The sequence below is a fragment of the Heliconius melpomene genome, chromosome 13, assembly GCF_056956725.1.
Source record: "Heliconius melpomene rosina isolate 202511_hmr_F chromosome 13, ASM5695672v1, whole genome shotgun sequence".
NCBI lineage: Eukaryota > Metazoa > Arthropoda > Insecta > Lepidoptera > Nymphalidae > Heliconius > Heliconius melpomene.
This window is the reverse complement of record NC_140401.1, coordinates 3,144,979-3,156,510: the sequence shown is the minus strand read 5'-3', so window position 1 is coordinate 3,156,510 and position 11,532 is coordinate 3,144,979. Positions and strand designations below refer to the sequence as shown.

The 11,532-nt window shown below is 29.4% G+C and overlaps 2 protein-coding genes across 3 annotated transcripts in view; one reads left to right on the top strand and one right to left on the bottom strand.

Moving 5' to 3' along the window:
• Nucleotides 1-7,174, bottom strand: part of spg (dedicator of cytokinesis spg) — a 49,648-nt gene extending 42,474 nt beyond the window's left edge. For both annotated transcript variants that reach the window (XM_085196815.1, XM_085196816.1), the window contains exons 1-4: nucleotides 6,970-7,174; nucleotides 6,394-6,477; nucleotides 5,203-5,396; nucleotides 1,431-1,579 (exon numbers count right to left, since the gene is read on the bottom strand). In XM_085196815.1, the coding sequence (XP_085052941.1) occupies nucleotides 1,431-1,579; nucleotides 5,203-5,396; nucleotides 6,394-6,477; nucleotides 6,970-7,006 (464 nt within the window). In that variant the 5' untranslated portion in view covers nucleotides 7,007-7,174. The remainder of the gene's footprint in view (nucleotides 1-1,430; nucleotides 1,580-5,202; nucleotides 5,397-6,393; nucleotides 6,478-6,969) is intronic.
• Nucleotides 7,175-7,789: 615 nt separating this feature from the next.
• On the top strand, nucleotides 7,790-8,466 carry LOC146532478 (uncharacterized). The gene is made up of 2 exons (XM_085196578.1): nucleotides 7,790-8,112; nucleotides 8,190-8,466. Exons 1-2 carry the CDS (start codon nucleotides 7,933-7,935, stop codon nucleotides 8,295-8,297), a joined length of 288 nt encoding a protein of 95 aa, XP_085052704.1. The 5' UTR covers nucleotides 7,790-7,932; the 3' UTR covers nucleotides 8,298-8,466.
• The last annotated feature ends 3,066 nt before the right edge of the window (nucleotides 8,467-11,532 follow it).

The window sequence follows — 11,532 nt, the reverse complement described above, 5'->3', positions numbered from 1 at the left end:
GTAAGTAATATTGTGAAAAATAACTTAATGCATATTTAATTTAAGGAGTATTAAGAGTATGTCATTCTGTCATTTCAGTGGCACAAAAGACATACGATTATTTATGTATAATTAATAAGACTAGTTGTTAAGAAATCTGTCGAATATGATCTGAAGGCAACAAACCATGAGATTTTTAAAGCTCACTAAATTCAGAAATTGCGTGAGGCTATCGTAAAGATTTGACTGTATTTATCAGAATTACAATAGCTACAGTTTTAAGTGAGCAAGTTTTAATCTTGATATTTTCTATACGTTTTTGTCATATTATAGATTTACACTATAGGTAATAGTTGTATTTATATTGGGACCATCAATTACCATGATATAGGTACAATTTAAGTAAGTATTATGTAATATGATTAATATGAGTAATTTATTTACTCCCCGAGTTCTGGAGGCATTGCGTGTTGAGTGCCAGAACTCAACGCTGCGGTTGGATTCGACACCAGAGCAACGAATAAAAAATAAAAATTTAAATAAATATTTCATCTCCTCGGACACACTTGTGCACTTGCGTCACCACTGGAGTCACACTTTAGTCGTCCAATTAATTAAAAAATGTTTAAATAAAATTAAATAACTTACATAACATAAAGTTACTCTATTTCTCTTTTATGTGGATCTTCACATTATTACAAGGACAATTTTTATTCAAAAACAAGTAGCTATTAGAACAAAGAAATGTTGTAGCCAATTTTTTTATTACTTATCTCGAGTAAATCATAAAATTGGCAATTTAACTTGCAAAGTTTCTGAAAATCCAGTGTATTACGCAGTGTCTTTAAAATTTTCATTTTATAATATTATATTATTACGCAAAATATAAAAAAATATAATTTATTTATAGATTTAATTGTGTTAATAAATGATTTCCTCCTGTTTTAATTAACTGAAATTTACATTTATTGTACTTTAGAACAGTGAAGGTCAGTGTAGTGATAATAAAGTCTTTTTTCAATATTTCCTTTTCCTTTATTTTTATCACCAATAGTAAAAACACCTACTATATGAGGGCATATCAAAGACTCCATTCTCAAACGTTTTCTATTCATGGAAACCATTAATATCTACTTCTATATATTTACCGTCATGCTGTATTTCGGACACAGCATGGAAGAAGAGGAGTCCTAGTACCAAACTCTCCGTTCCCTACTTTCCGCTGAATTCTGAAAGCACTGCATATTGAGTAGGGGAACTCAACGCCGCGCTTTACCTTACCAGAGCGAGGAAATGGTAATTTTAAATATTTAATTTCCTGGAGTAGAAATCGAACCCACCCGCAATCTGTCGTGTTTTCACTCTTGTGCCCCTGCGCCACGACTGGCCTCATTATCTACTTATTATTTTAATTATATACATAACGAATAAATAAAATGAAAATGACATACCTGTTACCCCAATCCAATTTCGCAACAAGTTTCAAACGTAGGGCTCTCGTCTGATCCTGAGTTAACGTTCCAGTTAGAAGGGCGCGTCGACCGCTAAGAAGTTCACGCATAACCTTCGCTACTGCACCGAATCTGTACTCTTCATGTTCCTAAAATAGGAAAAAAAAATATTACAAACATAATTTTAATTAAAATTTCTTCAATTCAAAATAAGAGACAATGTATTCAACATGTCACTTATATGTATTTTGCAAAAGAAACTTATTTTATTACAAATATCTTAATAGTACGTGTTGAGTGGCGGAAGTAGGAACTCAAGCCCGCACTTTGTCTTGATAGTTTTCAGGTATAATTTTCTTTAATTTCCCTTTAAAGATAGGACTGAGGTAATAGTACCTCCAGTAGTGAGTAGGGCTTCATGGATATTTGTCTTTTGGGATCAATTTTTATTCGTAGAAATATTTTTACTCTAGTTAGTTTCTAAATAAACCAACAATAGATTGATTGACTCGCATGTCGTTGCATTTTATAAATCTAAAATCACTACGTCTTTCACTCTCACTCTTTAGAGATGTTCCTAGACAAAAAAGTTTTATACAGATGAAACTTGATTGAAAAAATTGAAAGTTTAAAGGTAATTTTGTTACCTTATTTTAGTATTATAAAAAAAATGACCAAGTTCTTATATCCACATATAAACATACATTTATTTACAATAAAAAAGAGAGATATCGTTTTATGTTAGGCACATAATGCATCAATATAGTTCATATAAAACAAAACCTCTTTAGATTATTTGTAATAATTATTAGAAAATAACTATTGTAAATGAAGAACAGGAATTACTAACTACAAGAGTGCCTACTCAGGTTTCAAGACAATTATACGTAATTGAGATATTAAGCCTTGATATAAAGTCAACTAACTGTCTTACAAGTAGGTGAGTATCAGAGCACAAAGGGTCAAATATTTTATTATTTCTATTAATTGTATCATAAAATAGAGACCGTTATGGCGCAATGGCACACGCGTATGGATGTAAACTCTACGGTTGTGGGTTCGAGTCCTACTCAGGGGAAAATTATTGTTTATTAATATTTTTATTTCCTTGCTCTGGTAACATTGTTATTGAAATATTTACATATGTACGAAAATCTATATATATAAAATCGAAAGGTCACTCACTCACTCATCACGAAATCTCAGAAACTACATGTGCTAGAAATCTGAAATTTTGCATAGGAGTTATTTATAGGACGTAGGTGCTCGCTAAGACGGGAATTTGTAATAGTCGACTTCTAAGGGGTTGTTTTTGGGGTCGAAATTTTGTATGAAACTTCGTTACTACAAATGCCAGGAGTCTCAAATTTTACATAGACGTCACTAGGACGTAGCCATAGAGACAGAAATTAATAATAACATAGTTCACGCAGGTAAAACTGCGAGCGGGCCGCTAGTAATATATAAATATCCAAAATTCAATAATTTAATGTTGTTTCTTTAATGTTAAATACTGCGACGTAATTTTTTTTGCAGAAATTCTAACAATAATTTGTACTAATTTTCTTAAAAAGATTATAGACGAAATAAATATAACATTATTTCTGAGATAAAAATGTTTACCTGATTTACTTAGTGCTAAATATGTTACAGAGAAATTTACAACACTCTATAATTTCCTGTTAGACAGGTTTGTGTAAAGATGTTTTAATTTATGCTAAGCAGATATGACCTCATTTTAATGTATGTACATTTGTTAGAGCTGTAAAACTACCTACTAGAATTTGGGGAAAATTCAAATATTTTTAACAATGTTATTTCAATTATTATTTCTTAAAATTTTTATTTCTTCGCTCTGGCATCAAGGCAAAATCCCGGCGTTGAGTTCCGCCAATGAACACGCAATGCCTCGAAAAAAAACGGCGTAAAGACTGATTTATTTAATTTTATATAGATTTGCTAGCTATTATGTTTCAAATACATTGAAATTTGAACTGGGGAAAGACTTAGAAAAGTATTTATAGTATTGTTTAAAGCTGTCGCGATTAATCGCAGACGAGACTAATCACCACTTAGGGAATTAAAAGCCGTGTATATTTCATGGTAATTAGTATAAAAATATATTTATTTTGCAAGTCAAGTAAACATTTTTGCAATTATTTTTTCGGATTCGAAGAAAAGATACATTTTACGTCTTGATAAACCTCACCGTTGGTCTACTTTTACACCAGATACCAGAGCGATGATATGAAAATATAAATTTAAATAAATATTTCAATTCCTCGAGTGGAGATTGAATCCACAACCTATTCCGTTAACGTCGTGGTGCAAGGAGCTCGTGCTCCTGGCGCCACGAATGGCTTCGAAGACAAATTTAAGCCGTAAATGGTAAATTAAAGATTATTTATTAGCAATTCAGCAAGCACAAAATATTGTAGAAGATAATACTAGGACTTATATACTGATACTGTATTTAAACAGACTTCAATAAATAAAAAATAACATAACCCTATAATCATCGAAAATTCTATCTGTATTGGGCACATCTCATCAACAGTATGGTTATTTATATACTATCAAATAAAACACCACCATAATAGACATGGTATAATCGGTGCAAATCGATGTATTCTAGCCCTTCTGCGGTTAGCCCCCACTTGACCTTCTCAGACGGAAATATTCAATGGTTTCTTCCTCGTTCACATTATACACCGAGCTGAGATAGCGTAAACGACGAAGTCCGTAAGAACAAATAGGTATATGATATATCTACATCCATTAGTAGCTTAACGATGTATGATTCAGAATGTATTAAAACAAAGAAACTAACCATTTTCTTTGATTTCTAATAATGTATTTTTTTTTTAGTTTTAATGATCTTCTTAAAAACATGATGACTACTTAAATAAATAGTTACTTCTTCGTAGTATATCTTCGGATTTGGCCATGTAAGTAAGTAAATAAATGAATCTTTAGCTACATCTTATCAACAATTATTGTACCTGAATGCTGTTTATAAAATTAAAAAAGATATATAAGAAAAACTATTATTGGGGCATTTATCAATGTAGTAAAACTCAAATCAATTATGTTTTCATTTTTGTCAGTTTGTCTTTACGTTTGTGCTAGCTAACCTCAGAAACGGCTTTACTGATTAAAATGCAGTTTTCACTACTGTACATTATAAAATTAGTACATTTACTTGCAAAAGATGGATTTCTTATAAATTATGTAGAGTGGTCAAAAAACAAGAAAATTTTATCTTCCATTCGGTAATGGATCCACTAAACAAACTACATAATAAAAAAATATTGTATAGCAAAACCTGTAGTCACATCTTGTCTAAGCCAGATTCGTAAATATAATTGCAAAATACATATAATTTACAGATAACTGAACTCTTAATAAAATAACAATACATCTATAGGTTAGATGTATTGTTATTTTATATTAGCTTAGCTTAGTAATATAACTAGAAAAATATAGAAAAGTGTAATAAATGTTAAATTCTTATAAATTTACGTAATTGCCACCATAATCCACTTCACATAGTTAATCATAACTTAGCACTATAACATGACTAATTTTTTTTTATAAAATATATTTTTCGAAGTTGAGTGATGAGGCCACTCGTAGCACAGGGGCTGTGACTGTAACCAAATGTAGGCCTAGATTTGGTTTGTTTGGTTGAATATGTTTATCTCAGAAGAGATGATGATAATGTATTGAAAAAATATTTTTGTGTTGGATAGTCCATTTAAGTAAAACTTACCACATAAAGTTTCTTCCACAATCTGGCCCATTCTCTTAAAACACATGCAATTTCGCGTACCAACGGGTCATCCTTTAGCTCCGCGATAGCCGAGGCCCCTGTACCTTTCACGGTACATGGCCTGATAGATACCACACAAGCTGGAAATATACCCCATGCTGATCTGTTCTTTGTACTGAATCCACGAAACCAACCTGAAATTAATTTGGACAGTTTTTTGTATTTTGCTTAAAGCACTTTTACCAATTTTTGTTTATTGTTCTAGTAGCAAAACAAAACACTGCATTGACTTCCACCATTCAACATGGTGGAAATGTCTCAAAAATTTAATGAATAACAGTGTTTTAACTCTAGATTCCCTCTATCTGCCATGCTATATGTGGAAATGTCTCAAAAATTTAATGAATAACAGTGTTTTAACTCTAGATTTCCTCTATCTGCCATGCTATATGTAAAATAGTGTAAATCTAAACAAACGCTTGAATCAAATATGAAGTATCTGATTACATAGACAATGGCTGTGAAGTTTAAACTCCACTTAAAAGAATAAATTTATAGTTATTTCAAACAAGAAAATCTGTACGTTATCTGTCAATGTGTAAACCTGAAAAAAATATAATTTGCTTGGTAAAATATAGTTAGGTGTTAAATTCTACCATTCAACAGGCAATATCACTTATAAGAGTGGAAAATAGAGACAGTGCCCTAAGCTTACTTCGTTTTGCCTACTCTGCTTAAAACAAATGTTAGGAAAAGATAATCATTTTGGTAATTACAATCATTACCACTTAATATAAATAGACATGAAGTACCAATGTTCTATACATATGTTTATATGTATCTTCCGCTGAATTGATAAGCAAAACATAATTACATTATTACTTTTAATTAATATGTACAATTGGTACAATATATAATAATGAAATCTATAGTCAAAACTATGTTTTAAATTATTTATTTATAAACAAATTACATGTATAGAAAATGAAAAACAAAATATTTATAGATAGAAAACCACGACAATAATTATGTTCTTAGTGTATTTAAAAGATAAAATAATTTAGATACATTGAATATATTAAATATAAATAAAAAAATCTTATATGAGTCCGAGACATACAGATTTATGGAACTATTTCTGTATAAAAAATATTGCTTAAACTACAATATAATATATTATAAAAATATTACCTCCATTTTCCTCAAGAATTTGTACTGTTTCTCCAATTTCAAGTGGTAATCCTGATCGAACATCTCCCTTCCAGTTATACACAGCTTAAACAAAGTTTTCTATTTAAAAATAAATAAATTTAACTCTTAATAAAGCAAACTAACAAATAAGTACAATTATATTTAATGAATTATAAATAGAATATTTCTCTTAACAAGAAAATTATATATGAGAGTTTATTTTTTTTTATTGAAAATACAATTATCAATTATTATTTTATTACATCAAAGCAAATTTTAATAAAAATGTTTAATAAGTTTATCCAGTAATTTAAATAAATGTAGTTGTTATTAAAAATATATAAAATTATACAAATATAAACAATGTAATTAAGTTTGCATGTTAGTTACATATAATTTAAATTATATTCTCACAATAGAGAAAAATTAATTAAGCAAATGTTATAATTGTAATAAAACTTCTATTTATAGAAAAAATAATGTCGGAAATAATTAATTAAAAATTCATAACATGTATTTACGCTTCCTGTAATTGTGCAGGATGTATTGCTGATTGAATCCAAACGTCAATCTTACCGACGGCTAATTTTGGAGATTTCGACGGAATCCACATTTTACAATATCCAGCTTCCAAATAATGTATTGACGATTGTAAAGTAAGTCACTAAACCATTGTTTCAGATTTACAAAAAATAAAACACTGAAGTATGAATCTGGGCCCAAATATCTTGTTTTTTTGCCTACATAAAAAATTACACTGCGCTAGAATCGCGCTCATTGGCCAAAGGATAGGTAAGTAATATAGATAACTTAGAAATAGAAATACATTCTTTAATATTATCACGAGTTATTTTTATATGTATCCTATTTTTTTTACATGATTAAATATCTGAGTAAATTTTTACGAGGCCTTTACATAATGATTTTATGTCAAAAATCTATATATTTTCATCTAAAACTATATTTTTCGTTATTAAGAAATGTTAACGATTTAATCGATTTAATTTTATTGTGCGTATGAACTTCAAATTTAAAGTTATATCACTATTTTTAATTGCCACTAAACTCTATACACCCCGTATAGAAATCGCAGTGTGAATAAACATAAATTAATAATTATGCTTATTTGACTTTTATTATACTTCAATGTTTAAATTATTTTTATATATTGTTAAATAATTGTCGTAACGTAAACGTCCTAATTGGAATAAATTAAAAGATTTATTGTGTCTACGGTATTTGGTTATACTTCATAGTATAACCAAATACCACTTTACACTTTAATACGTAATATCGATTTTTTGAAATCGACACTTGAAATATATAAGTGTCACAGCAAATTTTAATTTTAACTTTGTCACATTGTGTATCTGTATCCAGTGACATTACTTATGTCATATTAATAGCTTGACGTTTACAGTTTTAAGTTATTTCAATTTGTTTATTATCTGGTTATTGGCCTTTTGCTATTTTCTGTTTTCTTAAAACAGTTATTCTGTAATTTTTTAAACAGTATTGGGGGTATACTCAGCCAAAATTATGTCTGACGATTTTATTCCTTTAAACCAGAGTACTCCAGTGCAAGGTAAATGGCAAAACAGGACAAATGGAAATCAACACAACTCTTACAGAAACAATTGGCCTAAAAAAAATCAACAGCGGCGTGGGCATTATCAAAACAATTGGCACAATAATTCTCAACACAGCAATAGCTTCGGAGTTAGTAAAGCTAATTTACCTAAATATTAATATTCTGTTGCAAAGAATATTTAATAGCATGTTTTTTTATATTCCAGAGTGACTACAATAGCAGTTATGGCCGTGAAAACACAAACATTGATGCTTATCTTCATCCTTCTATGTTAAAAGATCCATGGGCACATTTAAGGAAGGAAAAACAATAAACTTTTTATAAAATATTTAGACGGTCTATATTTTGAACTAAAAACATGACAAATATATTCTAGTAATTACATTTATATTCAATATCTAATGAACTTTCTATTGCTTTAGTATATATTAATATTTAATGAAGTGTGTAAATTTTAATAAACTAACTTCCATAAGAAGAAAGTCATCAATGTGAATGTATTTTTTTTGTTACCTCTGACTTTTGACTGGATGAACCAATTTTGATGACTTTTTATTTGAAAGGTAGTGCTTTCCATGTGGTCCCATGTTAATCTGGCCCATATCTGACAATGTTATCCATTAGAAACTTGCATAAGTTGTAAATTCACATTAGGTATGTGGGACAAATGGACGAATAACTCAATCACACAAATCAATTTTGATGATTCTTGGTCTTGATATTGGAAAAAATATACTTCAAGGTTGTTTGATATAAGTTTTGTTAGGCTTTGATTATAAGCTCTTGTGGAAGTTGGTATTTTTTTGTTAAGAATTGTAATTTTTATTCATATTTTTAAAAGTTAAGTCACTCTGCCTCAGTTGAGTGGGAGACCGGAGGCGGTTCCGTCTGCCTACCTTGTTGTGTGTGATACACCATGAAGCTGATATGATTTTTTTATTGTTTAAAAGTTTACATTTTCCATGTATGAATTTTAAAAATTAATAACAAATTTATTGTGTATATACATACATTTAAAAAAATCCTTATGTGAATTTGTGAGTCTTAGTTTAAATTTCTCCCATTTTTAACAAAATTGACAGCATATTGCTTCAATGAAAAAAATTTTACAATACTAAAGAAGTCCAGGTATACTTTACCTGGACTTTAGTTGTTTACCATATTGCTTTTTTTTATTTTACTAGTCATAATTGTATATATTTCTTTTTAATTACAATAAATAAGTTTTGTGACCAGCTGTGTTTTAATTACTTGCATTTTTAATTGAATTTAAAGATTCAGTACTTAGTAATTAAGCGACAGACAACACAATCAAAGATAGACAGCATATTTCTGCATTAAGTAAATCAAATGACCCCAATGGTACTCAAGATTGACTGTAGTAGGACGAAAGTAATGATTGTTGATCGTCGGAAAATTGAGAAGATAGAGCTCTCGAGATATTATGTTGGAGAAGGTTGCTTGGAGTGTCTTGGATTGAATTCAGAACCAACGAATCCATCCTCCGAGAATTCGGCATTAAACGACGTAGGTCCACCAACCTTTAAAATGACGACCACGACTACCTTGTCAAGAGCGAAACGACAAAAAATCAATGGTAAATATTTTTTAAATTATATTCTATATATATTCTTTACCAAAGATGATTATTTATTTAGAAAAACAGTGGGTAAAGTATTAGACACATTTATTTCATTGATTTACATTATATTATTAATGGAACAAACTTAAACCACTATAGGATCGCAGCACACTTGTAATATTCACGTTGCTTGTGGATTTCCCTAATACCGGTAATATTATTTTTTTAATAATTATTAATAATTATACATTTTTAACCGATGCATGCATTTTAATATATAAATTGCAGTTTTCGGTTGTACTGCCTGATTTTCTTTCTTTTAATGTTAATAAGGAGTTAGGTACAATACGACGATTTTAAATTTGGCTTTAAATGGAGGATAATTTAATTTACTTACCTGTTTCTATATCTCTCTGGTTACTCCCAAAAATGTAAATATGTAAGCTTTTAATTTTAATTTTACAGGTGCACTAAAAATACTACTTCCGTTATTCGATGCTATCACCCGTCAAAAGACATTTTCAAGGATTTCTTTTCTTCAGTAAAGACTTGGATACGTTCCAGTGACCGAATTTATAAGGACATCACTTTATGTGCAAGAGTTATTTAAGTTAAAGATAAGCCTACTACGGATTATACTCGGTCAATGATTTCTTTTTATTAATATATTATACGTTTAGACCGTATTTTACTAGATCTTGAATTTAATATAATTTAAATAAGCCATCAGAACTCAATAAAATAGTGTCAGACTGTACACGCTTTGATTGTGGGTTCGATCCAGATCCGGGGAATTTATTTTGTTTTCCCGAATTTATATCTCAAGTCAATTTGAACTCAATTCACAAAATTATATCTATTTTTTACACACTAGACATAGAACCAAAAAAAAGATTAAAATTATGATTTATTAAGAGTATTACAACACTAGAGATGACCATATTAAAAAACCAGCCATTTTTTACACACACCTAACTAACATTAAATTAAAAATAAACGGGCGAAGCCGCGCAGGGCTCACTAATATTTATATAAAATAAGACGCTACTTTATTTCATCGAACGTTAAAAATCATTTCTGCCTTTATTGGAAAAAGTTAACTTAGCCGAAACGTTGTAAATCACAAGTAGGTTCTTTTGATCATTCACGTAATCGCGCGTTTTTTATCCCCTTTCAAACTTCATCCCTCCAATTTGACGGGTTGCCTGAGCTTACATTAACGGGGAAATCATAACGCAGGCTAGATGTCGTGAACAGATTGTGTTTAAAGGCACTCCTTAGTTAATGATTATTTTTTTATGTGAATACACAGTATTAAGTAAATGTAATTTAGTGACAAACATGTTTTGTACAGTTTGATTTATATTTCTGATCACTTTAATTTTATTTTTCAATTGGAAAATCAACGATTAAATTTTCTTTTTTAAATGTTATAATCAGCGATGCTCAGAGTCGCTATTATCCTCTTCAAAATGTACTGTAAATACTTATATTACGTATTTACTATAAAATATTTTTAAGATATATATTAGACACATCTCGTAAGTTTAAAATGTAAGTTGTATAGATATGTTTCTGTCCGTCTAGTTACTGCAAAACGATAACTGTACGACGTTTCTTAGATTCGCGATTAAATATGTTGTAAAACAGCATAATTTCTTACTACATAAAAAAACTGTCTAGTGATAGTAATTAAACATAATATATATTTGTTATTTTTAGATTTAAGTATGATTCTTAAACCCAAGTGTAAAATTAAGCATTAAGTATGGTATCACAAAAGGCTTTCAGCTAGTCTTCACTGCCAAAGGAACTAAAATAAAAATAATTTACCAAATTGCCTTAATCAATTCTGGTAGGGGACACCACGCTATTTCGAAATTAAGAACTTTCCGCCTGGAAATTTACATATAAAAGGCCTTCTGAAAAATTAAAGATATTTTATATGGGTGGTTCTTACTTCACA

Coding starts and splice junctions, on each gene's coding strand:
- LOC146532478 (XM_085196578.1), top strand. CDS start 7,933: ATGTCTGACGATTTTATTCCTTTAAACCAGAGTACTCCAGTGCAAGGT. Junction 8,113..8,189: donor AACACAGCAATAGCTTCGGA/GTTAGTAAAGCT, acceptor TTTATATTCCAG/AGTGACTACAATAGCAGTTA.